Here is a 20,131-nt window from a genome sequence, read left to right as displayed (position 1 = left end):
CGATGATGCGCACCCAGTCAGCTCACATACAGTACACAAGTGGATACAGTAAATCCACTTGTGATCTCGTCTCACGCTGGGAACCAATCACGCGCCTTTTATGAGTGCCTGCGGGTATGTACAAAGCCTCCGAGTCAACTCATATCTTTGAAACAATGCGTCTTTCTGCAATACGGCTACCGATATGGCTGTGTTATTTCATTTTTAATTTATTATGAATGCTTCTGAAAAATCTGCAATGCACTGAGGGTGCGAAGGTCAGAGCGCGAAGTAGCGAGGGATCACTGCATTGCAAAATGAGCACCTAACTGCATCTGCATCTGAATACCTTCACAGATACGGCCTTCAACTGGACATTCCACTTGTTAATGTGGCAGGGGAATGTGAACTTGTCCATACAAATGTATGGAACGTATCGCTAAAATGCTTGTTTTTAGCTGTACCTAGAGTGACCAGATCCAAACTCAGCAGATGTGGGACAGGGAGTATGCTTGTGGGGGACAATGTGGGACGCAGCTGACGCTCGCGACGGACACCAAAAATGCATATGACACAGCTTGTCAACTGTTCAGTAACATATAATATAATAAACTGTAACAAAATAACAATTATAGATCTACAAATAAAAACACAGAACACAGAATTGCAGTTGAAATTATCTGCAGTTACAAAAATACAACACAAACTGCTAGTAAAAAGGTAAATCTCTGAGACATTAATATCAATAGAACCGGGGCAGAGCCAGAACGTGGCTAATGGGTGGGCCTAAATATTTCTCTCACTGAGCACAATCCTCCTATCCCGACAGATCGCATATTCAAATAAAATGACAAACTGAATAATATGAAGTTCAGATCCTGCTTAGACAATAACAATTATGCCATTCTTAATATTCAATACAATAAAAAAAACACAACGAAACACAAAGTCAAAAATAATTTTATAATTTACAAAAAATGTAAAAGGATATATTTTTTCAAGAATCTCACTGGGTGGGCAGTCTGTCAATCTGGGTGGGCCTGTGCACACCCAGGCTCACCCATAGCTCCGCCCTTGCAATAGGAGCTCACAGTAAAGGCTGAAATTAGTCAGTCTCATCATACCTTGAGGTAGAAGGCACTTTAACAATAGTCACACTCACACAATAGAACCTTGTCAAATCTCACACACACACACACACACACACCCACACACACAGCCCGAGACCCGCCCCCATAATAGTAACACTGTATTCACTCAGCACACAGGCGCTTAATAAAAAACAAGATTTTAGACGCACGTTGAAAATTGTTGCCTGCCGATCAGACATGCGGGACAGCGAGTCAATTTGCGGGACGCATCAAAAATCCTTAAAATGCGGGACAGTCCCGCGCAAATCGGGACATATGGTCCCCACTCTCCCCTATTCTGTTTTTATTTAGATTTTAAAGAATTTACTGGAATTGGAGTTTGTATAAATAAGGAAGGCAACTAAGGTAAGATAAGGTAAGGGCCTTAAATGTTTTATCTTGCCCTTTTGCAACTTACCAGCAAATATCCCCTGAACTGGTTGTATATAATGGCTGTCAGTAAGTTCATCAAGCAATAGGTTCCTGGAAGGAAACAGATAATGAGACATTCTACAGGATAAAACAACTTTTCTTTCATGAAACAGGTAAACATTGAACTGAATGAGACACTAGCTACGTTTACATGGGCACATTTATTCCGATTAAAAGCTTGATCGGAAGAAAAATGCTTCATGCACACACCCTATTTGGGATATTCTGACCCGATCAAGCCCATTCCGATCAAGATTTTATTCCAAACGAGAGGGGTGGTTTATGTCGATTGATAATCCGATCGCCGTGCATGAAAATCCTTTAAACTGTCTTTACCGCGCGTCTGTATGCGAATTTCTGTCCCCGGAAGCTAGGAGAAGCAGAGTGAGTGAAAGACTTGGCGAATGCAAGACTGAACTGGTACAATTGCAGCTCCATTTGGAAGTGTTAACTCACCATAACAGTGTAAATGGGAGAAATATGGAAAATAACATTTGAAATAGAAATGGATGGAGTGATGTTGTTGACAAGGAAGTTGCAACAGCTTCTTCTTCTACTACAATTTATAGTTTGGTCAATCTGCGCATGTCAAAATTTGTTCCACTCGAAAGTGTGATACATGAACATGCAAGTCCTAATCGGATCAATATTTTTAGTGTCCATAAAAACAGTGCATCTGATCATAATTTTAATCCGAACTCTGATCGGATTAAAGAAATTTTGTCCATGTAAACGTAGCCACTGATAATACATCTTACCAATGACACTGAAGGTGACAAAGAAAATGGCATAACCTCTGTTTAGGGAGTAGGCTGGGATCATCACTGCACAAAATCAGAACATTTGGAATTAATAAAAGAATAAATAATGCAATTGGCTAACTATAAACAATAATGCATGACGGTGACAGCGCTTTGATATCATGGCTGAATACAATACCATCTGGATTGTTTGCTGTGGTGAGCAGCACCAGTAGGGAAGTAAGTGAAGTAGGCAGGTTTCGAAAATACACTTTCCACTCTTCATTCTTAAGTGGGTCCTGAACACAACCACAGAGGAAGAGGGAGGTAAAACAAAAAGAGGCATTCTTTGGGTGTGATGAATACATGTGAAAGGTGTTCTGTTAAGGGAAAGAGCAAAAGTCTGAAAAGGCTCAGAGAGTTCTGAATTGCCCAAAAACTAGGCACACACCGATTATCGGCCGGGCCGATTATCGGCTCAGATATTCAGTGTTTTGATGAATATCGGCATCAGCCTTTTTAAAAATGTAAATGTATTTAAATTTAAAACTGTGTGAACTTCAAGAATGTATTTATTCAAATTTTCACTTAACTTTCTAAGAGATTCTACTGACCCTGGGAACACTAGGCACTTTTTGTTTTTGTTTGAAATCAAAACAAAGATCATTTGAACATTTCTGTCATTTTGAAATTTTGGAGGACTTTAGTTACTGTAAAACTGTATGACGCTATTGTTTTTACTATAAGTTTTCATTTAACTTTTGAAGACACGATCATGACCCTGGGAGCTCCCTTTTTGTTCGAATTTTACAACAACGACATATTGGCAAACATTTATAAAAATAATAAATAAATTGAAAAAAAAAAAAAATCAACATTATGCAAATCTGAAAAATTGTTCAATAAACATATGCTTAAAGACGTTTCAACAAAGTTGAGTGTTTTAATTTTTTTTTTGTTTTTTTCGATTTTGACGCCAATATTTGCCTCTTTGCTTAAAATGAATATTGGCTCCAAATATCGGTTATCAGCCTCCTTTACGATTATTAATCGGTATCTGCCCTGAAAAAAAAATACATCTCTACAGAAAACAAACTAAAAGTCCTTTAACTCATTAAATACCAAAAACGAGTTCATTAGAATCAAAACATTCAGTGCCAAGAATGAATTGTCACATTTGTTTTTACATTGCAAACACAACCAAACGCATCCCTTTTTCATACCTTTCTATTATCTGTTGCTTTGTTTGTATTGACAAAAAAAAAACGATTTTCTCTTTTTGATTGGGGAACAGCTTAGGAAACAAAGGATGAATATACTTACAATAACTCACCTCAGTTTTAGGGAACAACAGCATGCCAATCATAGTAAACAGACAGAGGTGAAGCGCCAGCAGCAAAATAACACTGCAGATACAACACAAAAGGAACCACTTGTTATGGGCAATGAAAAGTTTCAAGGGGAAGTCAAGTAAACATGTTCTCGACGATATGTTGTATGCACCCTCACTCGTCCAGACGTAGCATTCTGATTAATGCTTGCGGAATATTAATTGAGCAGCAAAATCCACCCGTTTTTATCTCGTTCATGGGGCGGCCATTTTGTCACTTGCTGTCGACTGAAAATGACATCACAGTTCCTAAGGGTTCAGGTAACAACCTATCATGGCTCACCTGTTTTCTGGGCTCGGTCACGTGACATTCGCAAATGAAAAATCCAACCGGCGGATTTTGCCACTTAATTCATATTACACTAAGGCAATTTCAATCAGAATACCGTGTTTAGACTAGTGGGGCCGCCCAGAACATATTACAGTGGTACCTCTACTTACGAAATGTATTGGTTCTGGAAGAAATTTCTTAACTAGAAAAGTAGGGACGTGTTTTCCATGTAAATGCCCTAATCCGTTCCAAGCCCTCCAATATTCATACATAAATATTTCATAAAGCATAAAAATGCATCAAAACATGTAACAAATACATGTTACAATTAGATTATTGCACAATAAATGAGAATTGGGCATAATGTACAAAACAAAGAATAGAGTAAAGATAAAAATGATGGTCATTTCCCTTTTAATCGCTTTTTGCACTCTTTGGTTCATGTTCTCTCTCAGAATTGGTTTTTGCCTGGCGTTTTGTAAACGAACTGATTTAATAACGTGGCGACTGTCGATACATTACGGTCATATTCTTTGGCAAGTTCAACCAAACGCATCCCTTTTTCATGCTTTTCTATTATCTCTTGCTGTATGGACAAAAAAAACAACTATTTTCTCCTTTTTTTTCTTTTCCTCGTTCCTCCATCACTTTCTTGGGGTCCATAGCTAATACTGTAATTCACGTAAAACTATCGGAACACCTCATGGCCCAAGAAGCTAGCTAATAGCCAATGGCAGAGCAGCTATGAGTATGTTGTGTTCAGTAAACTCTTGAGCTGCGAGTAGCGGACCATGCTGTATTTTTACCTTTCGTATCCTGAAATTTCTTTCGTAACAAGAGGCAATATTTTCCTGTTGCGGCGTTTCGTAACTTCAAAAGTTCGTATGAAGATACGTTCGTAAGTAGAGGTACCACTGTATTGTAAAAAACATTTTTGTCTTGACTTCCACTTCAACAGCAAGTGTAACAAGGTAATCACTGTACAAGTGGAGTGCCCAACCAGTCGACGGACTGCTCCAAAATTGACCGCAAGGGTTTTATTTGTGTGTTGAGTGCATGTTGGTTTTCTATATATTAGGGATAGGCGAGAACTGATGCCAAGTGTCGTATCAGGCGGATACACGGCCTCATTTCTAGGTATTGGTACTCCAATGGCTGCCAATACCAGTATGGCCCGCCTTCTTGTGGTTGTTTTACGATCTAAAGGCATACTTGTACGACAGATGCCCATTGAGATGTAGTTTCTCTAAGTATGTATATATTTATAAGATTTATGTTAATGCTTTGTAGGAATTTATCGGAATAGCACTATTTTACATACAACCTAAAGTCATGGTTTGTTAAATAAACAAAAACAGCGCAAGATATATAATCAAACAAATGTGAGTTAAATATGACAAACCGGTACATTCAACTACTAGTAACCAGATCTTGGCACTTGACCCTATTTTGCCAGTCCGTCCTCCGTCCTCATCCCTGCGTCCTTATTCATAAGAATAATAATCCTCCGACCCCAGCCATCCTCGTCCTTTTTAAGTGCTTCCGTCCTTACATTCCATCCTTTTTTTTTTTTTATGTGAAATTCGCCGAAATGTGACTTATGAGGGTTTTACCCGACGGTAGAGATAAGTAAAAGTTGTTCATAGAATGAACTTTAATACTTATTTCCAATTGTATTATAAGCTCACATGGCTCAAGGGAGAAACCATTAGTGTTCTGCAGATACGTTTTTCTTTACAATGAGGAACTAAGGATTACATCACATAATTTTTGGAAGTAGCTCTGGGCTTTTGACTCTGGATCTTCTAACAAAGTGAGGATCTTATGACAGTTAGAAAGATGCATCTCAAATCAGAACATCGTAGAAAATGTTCATATTTTTTGGAAGTTCAATTCGACAAGTAAAATCCTTTTGTGGTGGCTTTAATTATGGCATCATGTTTGAGTGTGTCAATCAGCAAGAACTGGTGTCAAGGGCTATTTTTGTTTCCGTCTTGGGGGTGCTTGTGAGACAATATTGGGTGGTCCTAATCTTAATTAATGACAAAACTTGTTCAGTGTGAAGAAAGTAAATACCTGGCAATCTCAGGCAGAGTTCTCTTGATGCACTTCAGTGTCTTTTTCATCAGGGAAGAGTTTTGCAAGAGGAAGAATGGTCGAAAAAAACGTCGAACTCTCAGTTTCTGACCAATGATAGAAGAAAGAAAATGTCACTTTTTAACATTTTTTTTTAAAGTATCCATATGAGATTTACCCTGGGATTCCTTAATGCTACTCAAGTATGATTTATTTTTCAATGTATAATATATTTTTAAAAAAGTAAACGCATTATTGACAGGCCTCTACACTATATTGTTTTAATAATGTTTTAATCGTAGTTAATCGCATTTTTCACAGTTAACTCATAGTTAATCTCGTATTTTATTTATTGTAAAAAAAAAAAAATCCCTTGATTTTTCTGTCCCATTATTTTCTTGAATTTTAATACCCTTAACATGAATATGAGGATTGATTTTCTTATGCAAATACTTTATTCAAGCGAAGTCAACCCAAACATTATTTTTTAAGAATATGCTCCATGCAAGCCCAATAGTTCAAACAAGGCATTCTGATAAATATTGCGTTTGTTGAATAAGAGTTAATCCACCTGTTTTTAGTCATCACTGGGCGTGGCCATTATGTCACGTCTTTCAACTGAAAATTATATCACAGTTGCTCAGGGCTCACGTAACGACCAATCACAGCTCACCTGTTTTCTGAAACTGAGCCATGATTGGTCATTATTTGAGCCCTCAGCGCATCTGTGATGTCATTTTCAGTCGACAGAAGTAATAAAATGGCTGACCCTAGAGATGGTAAAAAATGGATGGATTTTACAACTTAACTCATATTCCACAAACACAATATTAATCACAATGCCTTGTTTGAATTGGGGGCCGACATCGAACATATTCTTGAAAAAAAATGTTTGGGTTGACTTTCCCTTCAATTGAAAAAGTATTGGATTCAACTGAACACCAATTGATTGGCTAACCTTGTCTTGCTTTAGAAAGAAAATATATATGACCAACACAACGCTGCATTTTAAGGGCAAGCAAGGAAAGTCTATCTAATCCAAGCAGTCTATGTAACCATACGATGTATCTGTATGTACAGTATTTATGTATATGCTGCAGCTACGTATGATATAAGCTAAATATATGTGCATTTGTGTGTTGAACTTGTTGGTTCAATGTTGCAATTAGACGTACTTAGCCGATTCTGACTTTGGGTCATGAGCCGCATTGCGTCATTCTATGGATTGGCGTCGGATGAATGAGCCAGCCAGGCCTGCCCGGGCAGGATCACCGACCCCGTGTAGGGTGACTGCTGCCACCGCGGTGCCCAGCGGCTGCTGCTAGAAATCCGTGGGAAGGGCCCGGCGCACGCTCAGAGTGGCCACCGCTGCCCACGCTTGCCGGCCGGGGCGAAGCGAGCCGAGGAGCTGAGCGCGAGTGGGGACGAGCTAACGTGCTATTGCTACGAAGCTTCAGCGGCATGGCTGCGTGCCATGTGCGCACACATTTTTTTTTTAAATTTTATTTTTTTTTTTTTTAATCTGTCGTACTTCGTTAGTAGCTCTTCCGTGTGGCTAACTAGGAATCGAAACTTAGCACAGACATTCTAAAAATCTGAACGGTTCCGGGTGAACTGTAATGATGGAACCGATTCCACTCGATTCCGGGTTTTCGGTGGGCACCCCTAAGAGGGACACAGCCGTGCATGCGTCTGCCCAGCAATTCATCCTCATCGTCAATATTTTGAAGCAGGTGCAACACCTCCTCTACTCTAAAGCTTTTGTTTTAACATACATGTATAGATCGTGGTGACCAGCAGCCATTATCAATGCAGCCGCTGGTTGCTATGGAAACCTTAATCTCGCGATCCAAAAAATTGACAGCATCAAAAGGGGGTTGGATTAACGCCGAGAAAAGCGCGCTAAACTGACAGCCCTAATATATATACATGTAATTTAAAATTCAAATCAATTCCACCCCACAGGATGTTGAAGTGAATTCCAATTTGAATCAGAAAGTAAGTGAATTCAATGCAATTCTAGAAAACTAATTCTCATCATATATAAGTGAGAATGAAACAGTGTATTTCACTAGTGTGCTCCAAACAAAATGTCCAAAATATTTAGGCATCCATTTTAAAAACTTTAAAAAAGCAACATATTCTGGGAAAATGAAGTGCTGTTCTACCATCATATCAAACAATTTCTAAGTTTTTACAATTTTAATGATCTCTTTTATCTGAGTAGGCTTTTAATGTTAATTAAAAAAACAATTACTACACTTTACTACTTACTATAATTAAGTATTGTGCACACAGTCCTTACGATAATACTGTATGACATTAATGTTGTAAATAGGCTTTTGTACTGTAAAGCTTCATTGTTAAATAGACTATAATTTTGCATCATGAATTTCTTTGAATTTCATGGAATTTCAATTCTACTTCCTGCAATTCAAATTTCAATTCAAATTTGCTTCCTGTTTGCCACTGCAATTCAAATTCAAGAATTGAATTTGGAATTTGGGGGTCAATTCAGTTCTGATTTTCAAAGAGCCCTGCTAAGTATGAAAAGTGTAATTCTCACCTCATCACAGGCCATGCTGATGGACAACACCCAGTCAATTATGGAGATGGAAATGACAATGGTATAGCTCATTAGCCATTTGTTCTTCCTAAATTCATCCCAGCCAATTAAGTAGCTCTGAGAATGAACCACAAGAGAAGCCCAATTATACTTAGTTATTTGATATGCTGTCTTTTAAGCAATGTTTGAATGGATGTACCTTAACAGCAAGATCAAGAGTAAAAATGATTAGACAGACTATCTCAATGCTCTCAGTAAAGCCGCAAGGAGGCTCCCAAGGTGGAGAGCGATATCGAGGGTCAGAGGTTACAGAAAGGGAAGATGGCCGCTCCACAAACGCCAGCAACAGCACCACCGCAATGGTTAGGCCTAAGCCCCTGCATGGATATAAATAGTCAGTTACAGAGGCTTGAAATGGATGTGGGACTGATACAAATGTAAATCCAACAGCAAACATTAAATATGTATTATTGGATTCAATCATTTGATGGCCATTACAAACCAAATTAATTGAATCAATTTGCTTAATTTACACACACTGTTACTGCACTTGCTGCTACACAACGATTTTTGGGGAGAGCTAGAGCCTATTGTATGTGGTGTCGAAAATGAATGGCTGGACGAACAATTAAGGGGGAAAATGGTTTCTTATACCATCTTGAGTGGTACATTGTAATTCGAATGCCCCAAATGTTGTACAGTTTTGAGAGGAAAAAATACTTTCCAAAATTTAAATGTTTAATTCTACCTTGTGAGTTGATATCTGCTCCACCTTTCATTACATCTAACCAATAAGCATGTCAGTCTACCCCACTTTAACCAGCACCAAAGGATTAACTCTACGTATATGGATGTTTTTGCTTCCTTTTTGCAATAATTACTCTGAAAGGTTAAGGCGAGAAAAAGAAGAACAATATCCACCAGAAATGAGCAGACTCACATTCTCAGCAGGTGGTGTTCAAGTATTTTTGTTCAGCGAGTGTTTGAGTGTGGCGGCAGTTCAAATGCAACTTTATAGGGATGTAACGATTCACTCAAGCCCCGACTCGATTCGATTTTCGGTTCCCGATTTTCGATTCGATTTTTAAAAAATTGTTACCATGCTTGTCTCTGTGTGCTAGTGTGGTGCTGCCGCCATTCAAATACGCAATACGAAATGATATTTAGTGCAAGCGTGTCAACTAGGGCTGCCACAAACAATTGTTTTGCTGGTCTAATCACCAGCAGTAGTCGCAATTAGTCGACTAATCGGATCATATGTAAATGGCAGCATAACCGCACCAGGCTCTCTGACTATCGGTAGCTTCCAGCTTCAATTCTTTAAGGTATGTACAAAAGAATAATAAGGACGATTAAGATGAAAGTACATTCAACTTGTATTAAACTTTGCAGCTTGTACCAGCATTCCTGAAATGTTTAGAAATCATGGAGTAATTAAAATTGAAGGCGACATTGTGGCCTTAATTTCTTTGGGCCGTAAATGTTTAGTGCATTTTAAAATAGAATCAAAAACTACACATTATGATGAGTTGCATTACTATGAAATTACCTATAAATACTAATAGAAATTCTTGGAAACATATTTCACTTTTCTTGGGCACCAAGCCATTTTTTAATGTAGATGAGGGAAAAGCACTGTGCTAAAGAAAACTAAACTAGACACTTGTATTGGATTTTAATGTTGTTTTTATTTAACCTTAATCCGATTTGTTTTGCTTCTCTAATATGCATAATGTGATCTACACATTCAAAATGTGGTATGCACCCGGAACGGAAAAAAAGATTTAAAGATTAGGAGGAACATCATTATTTTCAGCACACTAATTAGTAGGGGTGTAACGGTTGACAAATGTCACGGTTCGGTACGTTCCTCGGTATGGGGTTCACGGTTCGGTTCGGGTTCGGGTTCGGCACAGCAATAAGTCTCAAATGCATGAGACTAGGTTGTTTTTTTAAAATTCAGTTTTAACAGAGAGCAAGCTACAATTCAATTTTTTGTAAAGCAAAAAACATTCCCTGTTATAAAGAACAAAATGGAATCAAAACTTGCGCATTAGGGTTGTATAATAATAATGATGATAAAAAATATTAAACACAGGAAAACACCCTTTCTTTTATGGATAGAATGAGGCTGCAGATAAAGTCAGGTAGCACTTGCCAACAAATAACTTTAACTTCATTATAAGAGCAGCAGGGGACAGCTCATGTTCCACCATGGCTCTTGTGCGATTGTATATGACAGGGAGCGCGGTCTTGCTAATATGCGCCCAGGAAGGAACATTGTAACGGGGCTCCAGCATGTTTAATAAATGTTTGAAGCCCGGCTCCTAGACTAAAGCATATGGGTGCATAGATGTTGCTATGTATATGCCGATTGCTTCAGTAATTACTAATATATTTGTAGCTGTCTGCTTTCACTTCTCTAGGCTGCTTAAAAGTACAGGGATAAGTTGTTGGTGTTGAGCGGGTTTCTTTTTTCTAACCCCAGTAACTGTATTGGGGTGATGCCGTCTTACATGTGTTAAACGTGTTTGAAGTGTCACCTGCAACATATCACACGGAGGTCGAACAACGCCGACACACAGTTCTTGTTCGCTCCACCGCTTATACTCCATCGCCGTCGTACTCAAATCGGAGGCCGAAATGTTCCCAAACGTCCGATTTGTATAGCGGCAGATGGCTCCTCTAGCTCCATGCTTTCTCCCGCACTCGCCATTTTTCTTCTACATTTGTTTTGATCTATTTCTTCTTTGACCAACAATTGTGGCGGCCGCTTAGTCTCAGGCGTTGATTTTTATTTATTTTTTTCCCATCAGACGTATTCGTCGTATGATTGCGTGACCGAACCGTGAAGCCCTTACCGAGACGGTACGAATACAAAAACCGTTACACCCCTACTAATTAGTTCATTCTAATGACCTAGGTATGTTATGTCTTTTATTGTTGGGTGTTACCAATAAGGGTTTGTGGAAAATAGGTCATGTTGTGTTAACTTTGAGTGGTGAGATTTCCGAGTTCATAAACGCAACACTCGGAAAGTGATCACAGTGACTGTGAGGGAGCACAATTCCTCTCTTGCTGTTTAATGTCAACTGCGGCACCACGGGTGTACAAAAACTGTGTTTTGTTTTTTAAATAAACGGGAGTTTGCTGACTAATGCCTCTAAAATCCGTAGTAGACGCCACAATATAGTACCACAACAGAACATGCGCGCGGTGTTCCATCAGACACGGCAAACGTGAGTCTGTGTGCCAACTACAGCTCGCTTCCAGAAAAGACTGTCTCAGTGTGAAAAATAAAATTGTGCATCAGCCACAATGTGCTTCCTTTTCAGATGCTCGTTTATCACTACCGTGCTACTATCAAAGGGAGATTTACATTGTTTTAAGTAATTTTGTGAAATGTGCCCTTTCGGATTGCTCACTCGGGTGGCCATGACACCATTACCCACAATGCTGTTTACATCACAGATGACTCGGATTACCATTACTGCGCATGAGCGTTGCAGACAGGCATGATATGAGAGCGGCCATAGTTAACATGGCATCACGAATCAATTGTTTTATTTTACAACGATGCATATATTAAGCATTTATATGGTTTTTGTATTGATTTTTGATAAATCATTACATCCCTACAACTGTGAAAAAAAAAATCATAATTTGGATCCACTGTGGATGGTGCTACAGAATGGTTAGTTGATATACAGTATGCTTGTCATTTGTGATCAAGAGGTGAAGTGAAATATATTTATGTATGTGTGTAGTCTATATCGTCGCCGTCATGTAAAAAACACATCTCGTTTTTTTTTTTCATGTTCTCATTTTTACATGAATCATGTTTCTGCATTACAGACATCGCATTAATGTGAAAATTAAAAAAGTTTCCAAAATTGGAGATAAGTGTTTTTCACAGGACAGCGACGATATGTTATAACATTTTACATGCATTTACATGTGTGTCTTTTTATTCATATTTTATGTACATGGTGTGACAGTTCGTGTTTAAAAATTCTCAACTGAATAATACTGTACTGGTTAACTCATACAGTACTTGTATGAGAATGAATAATGTTAAAATCCGAAAATACCGCTTGAACAGTTAATAAAGGTTTTACGATCAAAGTTTTACTTTGAAAGACAAATGGATGGATTGCGCTTGCACTTCAAACTACCAAGTATGTACAGTATCTGCTTTTATCCAAGTGATGTGTCTGGTCAATTAGTCTTTCAACTAAAAGGACGATGGTCCTCATTTCAAACAGATTCATCCCAAAAGCCCACTTAAAAACAACAGTAAAAGAGTGCATTTGAAAGAAAAAAAAAAAAAAAATCAAGATTTGGATATGATTAGGATCGTTATCAAGCTTCTTCAGAGGTGCTGATGATGAAGAAAATGAAGAGAGTAAGAAGATTTGAACTGACCACTGGAATATCCTTGAGTAGTACCAACGATGCAGACGAAGTGAGCTTGCATCCACTCGGTGGTTAATGGACCGATACTGGAGGCAGGCAAATAAACATCCAGACTAAAATATATTGTATATTGTCAACTTTAAAGAAAAAGGACAAAAATAATACACATGGTGTACAGCTTTAAAACTCTATAATTGTGGAGGTTTCAGAGTTAGGAGCAGGAGCGGAGCGGCTCTCCGATCAGAAAAAGAAAGTTAATACAATGGTTACATTCTGACTGGTTGGGCCAAACTCTATACATGGTTGCCAAAATTCATTTGTGGCAACCCGCCACAAGTAAATGTACACGTGGGAAACACTGCGGACTTCTTGGCGAATTAAGACATTAAGGCTGGATTGCACCAACAAGGTTTAACTTTAAAACTGCATTAAATCCTGGTTTAAGTTTGAATTCTGTTGCACCAGAACTTTAAACTCCAGTCCAAACTGTGATCGAGAATTATTTTTAAATCAACGATTGGGATGCTTTAACTATAAAGAGGGAAGTGAACCCAAACGTTTTTTTTTTCAAGAATATGTTCTGTGCAAGCCCACTAGTTGAAACAAGGAATTCTGATTAATATTGCGTTTGTGGAATATGAGTTAAACAGCAAAATCCACCCGCTTTTAGCCATCTCAGGGGGCGGCCATTTTGTCACTGTCATTGGTGGTTACCTGAGCCCTGAGCAACTGTAATGTCATTTGCAGTCAACAGAAGTGACAAAATGGCCCTGAGATGGCTAAAAACAGGTGGATTAACTCTTATTCCACAAATGCAATATTAATCAGCCTTGTTTCAACTAGTGGGCCTGCATTGAACATATTCTTGAAAAAAAAAATTGGGGTTGACTTTCTCTTTAAAGCAGCACTGGGCAGGACATCGACCTTAATTTTTTTTTTTCACAACTCTTTTGATGAAACATTGACTTACAAGTGGTTGAATGGGACTTTTGTCATGCCCTGGGGGGGTCTGTATCGTTTTTACTGGCACTAAGCAACTTTGAGGAGGATGGAAGCAACCCTGGCACACAAAAAAAATACAAATGTCCTGAATTGCTTTACGGCATACTCACTTCCTCCTTTCGCTACAAGGACAAAAGTCGATTTGAACGTCTACGCGCTATTAATGGTGTCATGGCAGAAGCCCCAAAACAAACAAAAAAAACAGAAGTATAGTTTAAACTAAATTAGATTCATTACCTCATCGCTATTCATCTTTCACACAGCCACTGGAAATAGAAATGTAATTCAGTCCAACTTGCAGAGCCAGCGAGAGCTCAGGATTTCACGACACTATGCGCGGGCCTGCATGGGAAATGTGGTTGACTTGCCAAAACACTACCGCATTTGTCCACATGGCGCTTGACATGACACAGTGTTGCTTTAACACTGGCTGCATTTTAAAGGTGGATAGAGCAAAAAGAGTTAAGTCCCGCGTACAAAATTGATAGACAGGCTCAATCCCCTTTAATTTTATGATGAAGAATGATTTTTGTTGGGGTACTGGTTTACCAAGGAAAAGGTTTTGGAGGTGAACAGGAAGACTGGACCAACTGTCAAACACGGCAGGGACAGAAATGCAGCTGTACCACCAATGCTACAACTCTTTCTTTTGTTAAGATTTCCAGCAAGCTTTAAACCCAGCGACGTCTCTTTCACTCTGGTCAATCTGTTGTAACTGTCAGCTAGTTGCTAGCAAACAGTATCTTCCTTTTTCACAGTGCTGTTGTCTGTTGTGTTGTCTTCTATTGTTTGCTCTTCTTGCCTCATTAATTCAGTCAGCAAGTTTTTGTCAAAGGAGGAAAAGTTTGTGCTTCTCTGACAAGCCATTATAATTATAGGCGATCAATTAAGTTAACAAGTAATGTTAGCCTTACGTTTTTGCTAGCAAGCAATGTCAGCCCGTATCTCAGTGTGTGCTCACGTAGCGAATGTGTTTTTTTTTTCCCCCCAGGGTTCTGAAATATTGACGAAAAGCCATTCAAAAAGTCATTTTTGTATTTGGAAATAAGGTAAATGACAACGCACAGCAAAGGGACAGTGCGGTTTACTTCAAAGAAGGCGGCTGCGAAGCTTTTGATCAATGTGCCGAATATAAACTTTTTACATTTAAAATAGTTTTTAAAAATGGTCACTGTTCCTCCACCACGACCCTAAATTTTAGGGCCATCCAAGTAAGAACATGCAGGCGATAATGATTCGAACATCGCACTGCACTCACCGGCGGGAGTCCAAGTCTCCGTCAGGCAGTGAAAATGCAAGTCACTGTAAAGAAATAACTCCCTCAGAATGAGAATAACGTCAAGGACCGGGCGTTACAACGTTATCCTTGTGGGAATGCGTGACTCTTCCATTCGGTGAGCTCCCTCAGAAGCTGGAGATTCACCCCACGTTGGAAGATGCGCGGACGGTGGCACATCTGAAGCTCCCTGGGAGAGCCGACGATCAGTAGCAGGCAGAAGTCGACAGGGTCCCGACGCACCACAGCGTTCGTCAACGAGCAGGGGACGAAGCGTGTTTTAGCTCCCTTTTTAACCTTACCATCTGGCCACCACGCCCGCTTCCGCCGTGACGGGAGCGTGTGTAGATCAACCAGGAATGGGGCAATGTCTTCACACAACCATGCTCAAATGCACCCGAATCTCCAAGGTTGTATTGAAAACCCAGTAAAGATTGGTGATCATAAACAAGAATAAAGGTGGATGATCAAGCACCAATCACTGAAAAAAGAAGCCGGAGCAACAACAGGATAACCATCCACATCGGCGCTCTGTCCGCCATTATCCTCTAAACCCGGTTTATATTCAGTTTAAACGGAGTTTTACTTAACTGAGATTCATTTTAAATGGTGCAACAGAGCTCCGCTTAATTTTAAAACCGGATTAACTCATTTTTAACCTAGTTTTACCAACCTCTGATTAGAGCTAATATTAAATTAATTAAATAAACCTTGTTGGTGCAATCCCGCCTATGACAGCTGATTACAAAATGTGCCTAAAAACAAAATATCGTCCGATTCGAAATAGCTGATCAGACCGGTGTAGTCTACTGAAAAGACAAGTTACACTTGAAGTAGGTCTCTACAAGGGCTGCACAATATTGTAAAAACATGCAATATGCTATATGGTTGTTGATTATAGCGATATCGATATTGCAATATTTAACATGTACCTAAAAAATTGACATTTTAATTATCTCATGAAAGAAGTACATGTTTTTCATGCAGAAAAATAAGCATGCTCAGTGTGTTCTTAGCTAATTATTTATAATTCCCCAAGATAATGTCCAACTATTGGGTGGTGATACGCATTCAAGTGTGCATTTGACAGGTCAATTCAGATAAAAGTATACAACCTCTTTGCGATATGCATATTGCAAAGGCCATTATCAATATTTTTTTCGATATTTTGTGCAGCCCTCGTATCTACATTGATGGGTATTGTTATTGAAAACACTACTGTACAAAGGAACCATAAATCTAGACCAGGGGTGTCAAACGTACAGCCCGCGGGCAGGATCAGACCCACAAACGGGTTAAATCCGGCTCATGAGATGATTTGGTATAAATGTATAAAAGTAAGACCCGAATGAATAAACCTCCCCCCCAAATTCACAAATGGCCGATGTTAGTTGGACTTAAGTCAGGTATGTCTCAATACTTATTTCACTGTACTTTTAAAATAACCTTGATTCATTTTAATTGTATTGTGAACTTCAATGAGATCTGAGGTCTTTCTGTTGGCCTATCATTGAAAGTGTTAATTTATTTGATATTTACAAGCAGTGCTCAGATGAGCAAAGCAATTTGTACGTGGTACTGGCCTAGGAGTCACTATTTTACACTCAGCCTTCATCATGGTTTGTTAAAAAAACAAAATAAAACAGTTCAACATTAATGAAACATAAATGTGTTAGATATGACACATTCAACTACTGGTAACACATAATGTCCTAATAACATCATTAATTAAAAGCATTCCAACACACAATGCATTCTGGGAACCATAGATACACAAAATATATAGACATGACATGCCCGTGCCTACGGCGATGTTAAAGCTTGTACGGGCATAGTGTTTCTGCTTTTCATGTTAACCCAATAAGGCCTAAAGCGCCTGGCTCAACAGCTACCCAAAACCTAAGGTCGTGTTTGGAATTACCCATGAAATCCTGAATTTTTCACAGAAATTCAACACCTACAAGATAATTAAATTCTCAGCCCCTGTAGCAGATTGAAACATAATTCCAAAAGAATTTGAGAGCTTAGACGTGGCTTTCATACAGACCCGAGTTTATTAATCTTTACTGTTGGAATCGAAGAGGTAAAAATAAACTGTCAATGCAAGAAGAGCACTAATTTAAAAAATCAAGAGCTAACTACGATCCTCTATTGTGTTACAAAGACGTCGATATTGTCATTATCTACAAACATACATCTTAACCATATATCACGTTCGACTGGTTCTACCGGTTCAAAGTCCACAATCGCGTCGTCTATATCACTGCCGTGACTCATTTAAGAGTTCCCGCGATCACGGGGTCTGCCATTATCACTCGAAAGAATTTTGGAACATCCTCAACACCGTCGCGTGTATATTCTGATGCATTTCATTGGTTAAGAGACCAAGAATTAAATAGTAAATAGAAAATGACATATACGCTCTCCCGGCTTTAAGGGTTGAAAGACGCAACAGCGCTCCCGGCTATAGTGGTAGAAACGCGGTTATGCGCTCCAGTCCTTAATGGGTTAATGACAAACTCCAAAAAACCCAGGATGCATTGTCTGTATTGATAACACATGCTTTGGTGTTGACATAAAAGTAAGCTTCGTCTGTTGTTAATTTATGAACTATTTTCAATGCACATGCATTGTGTTTGACGGCTGGCACCAATGTCTGTGAGCTGGGCTGCTAATTATCATGGCAGTTGAAGTGCTCGTGCATTTGTAACATGGTAATAGCTTGTTGATAGCTGAAGTAACAGAAAGTGGGTCACTACACTGGCGTTCACATTAGCATTAGCATGTAGCTTTATCTCTGCTCAGAACAGATAAAAACCTTGAATCACTGCACAGGGGGTTACAATCTGAGGCTGTACGAGACATTCAGCTTAGTCTTATATTTCTTTTTGTATTGATTTTCTTTTTGTATTCGGCATGTCATTATTTCTTCATGACTTTTCTTGTTCTTCTTCTGTCAAAGACAGTCATGTATATCATTACGTTAGTGCCACCCCGTGAGTTTGACACTCCCGTTCTAGACACTTCAGTTGAAATTGATCCAGTATAAATTATTAGTATTAATATATACTTTTGGCAGAGCTGGGCACTTGACCCTTTTTTGCCCGTCCGGCCGCGACCCTCCACCCTTGACCTGGGTACCTTTCCGGCCGCGAACCCCGCGGCCATATTCATAAATATTGTCGGCCCCCGCCCCATTCCGATCCCCTTGCCCCTCACCCCCCCAAAAAAAAAAAAAAAAACGTACATGACGACCCCGTGGGAGGGATGCTAACGGAAGAGGTTTATTTAAAGTCAATTAGCTGGCAAACTTACTATTCAAAAACGCTGTGGACGCGCCACTTACTCACATACTTACCCAGCTGCGTGTACTAACTTCCATTGCGAGCCCTGGGGTTGGTTTTGTCGTATTGTATGATTATTTGTCCAACAGACGACAAGTCTGCAAGCATTCAACAAGTTATTTATTTTCCACACTTCCTCTCCTTCACACTTCCCGGCCTTCAAAATAAAAGTATGCCAGCAAACCACTACACAGCAGTTTTGCTACGCCGTATTTCCGGAAGTAGGAAAGTACATGATGTGCCATACTTGAGTGCTGCGCGCAGCTTGAATATACTCCCGGACACAAATTGTTTTGAAAGAAGCCTAAAAAGAAGCCTTTCACCGAGTAGGTTGAGATGAAATTTGGCCGCCTTGCGAGCATGTCACGCGCATGAGGGCCGATTAGTGGGCCGGACAAAAATCCACTTCCGGCCATGCTTAGTCCAGCCATTTAAAAAAAATTTGTCACCCCCCACCCTCCGCCCCAAAAACGGGCATCCGGCCGAGCCGGAGGGTCCGAACGGTCCGGCCCAGGGACGGACTGCCCAGCTCTGACTTTTGGCTTAGATTAATGTACATTCAGAAAGTGTTAGGTTATTTCTGACAACAAAGGGTGACACTTTTTTTTTTTACCTCATATCTTAAGTCAATACCAAAATAGCAGTTTATAAATTTGTTGTAGTTCTATAGTATGTTAAGAAAAGCTATGTGAGTTAGATTAATGCAATCAAAGATTGTTTTGTCAAAGTTTATAACTGCATGTTATTCAGCTTAACATGAAAATGACTATATTTACAATATTAAATAGGGTCTATCCCCAATCCAATCAACATCACATTATGTGTTCACACCCTCATTTACTCGATTGAGACCACAAAACTGCAAACGTTTTAGTTACCTGAATGGCATCTTCAATGAGAACAACAGCTTGTTGGATGTAGAGATCCTCATCTGTCAGACGAGAGACCGGTGAGAGTAGCAAGACCATCTTTGTCTTAGAGGTGAATCTTAACATACTGAATAGTTAAAGACATTGTGAAATTAACTGTTCTGTATCAACTGGTCTACCTTTACAGGATGAGAGCGACTAATAGAAAGCATTAAACACGCTGCCTTACTAAGATAAACAGAAATGTGTGTCAAATGTTGTCTGTGGAACTGGTCCGACTGGTTTGATTACTACTTAAATAACAGAAGTTCAACCTTTTTTTTTTCTTTTTTACAGACCCAAAAAACATGAAAAATTCCAAATATGAAAACAATATTGAAAAAAAAGGGATAAAAAAAAAAAAAAATAATAAAAAATCTTTGAATATGCGAATGCGGGCGTGCCGAACTGCAAATACGCAAGGGTGTTTTAAGTTGTAAAATCATCAATCACCACTATATGACATACATGTCTAAGTTGCGCTTACACTGGGTCTTCTATATGGGTAGGGCTAATCATTTTCTTGCCCATTTGAGATGGCTTGTTTGTGTTCACAACAAAATATAACAATATATAACATTTAATGTGTGTACAATTTAAA

The 20,131-nt window shown here is 39.1% G+C and overlaps 1 protein-coding gene across 8 annotated transcripts in view; it reads right to left on the bottom strand.

Annotated features, from left to right (window-relative positions):
- The window catches only part of tpcn2 (two pore segment channel 2), a 57,802-nt gene that overhangs the window by 29,297 nt on the left and 8,374 nt on the right, over window positions 1-20,131 (bottom strand). For 4 of the 8 annotated variants that reach the window (XR_015086336.1, XM_086027052.1, XM_086027056.1 and 1 more), the window contains exons 3-11: window positions 19,501-19,618; window positions 13,010-13,113; window positions 8,784-8,961; window positions 8,585-8,701; window positions 6,019-6,125; window positions 3,615-3,687; window positions 2,481-2,580; window positions 2,300-2,365; window positions 1,528-1,592 (exon numbers count right to left, since the gene is read on the bottom strand). Coding sequence is in view for 7 of the 8 variants with exons in the window: in XM_086027052.1 (XP_085883178.1) it covers window positions 1,528-1,592; window positions 2,300-2,365; window positions 2,481-2,580; window positions 3,615-3,687; window positions 6,019-6,125; window positions 8,585-8,701; window positions 8,784-8,961; window positions 13,010-13,113; window positions 19,501-19,618 (928 nt within the window). In the remaining variant the exon portion in view is untranslated. The remainder of the gene's footprint in view (window positions 1-1,527; window positions 1,593-2,299; window positions 2,366-2,480; window positions 2,581-3,614; window positions 3,688-6,018; window positions 6,126-8,584; window positions 8,702-8,783; window positions 8,962-13,009; window positions 13,114-19,500; window positions 19,619-20,131) is intronic. The other 4 variants (XM_086027054.1, XM_086027053.1, XM_086027055.1 and 1 more) reach the window with 4 other exon arrangements.

The sequence above is a fragment of the Filicampus tigris genome, chromosome 3 (genome assembly GCF_054856515.1).
Source record: "Filicampus tigris isolate MCC_2025a chromosome 3, RoL_Ftig_1.0, whole genome shotgun sequence".
NCBI classification, from domain to species: Eukaryota; Metazoa; Chordata; class Actinopteri; order Syngnathiformes; family Syngnathidae; genus Filicampus; species Filicampus tigris.
This window is presented reverse-complemented; position numbering and strand designations above follow the sequence as displayed.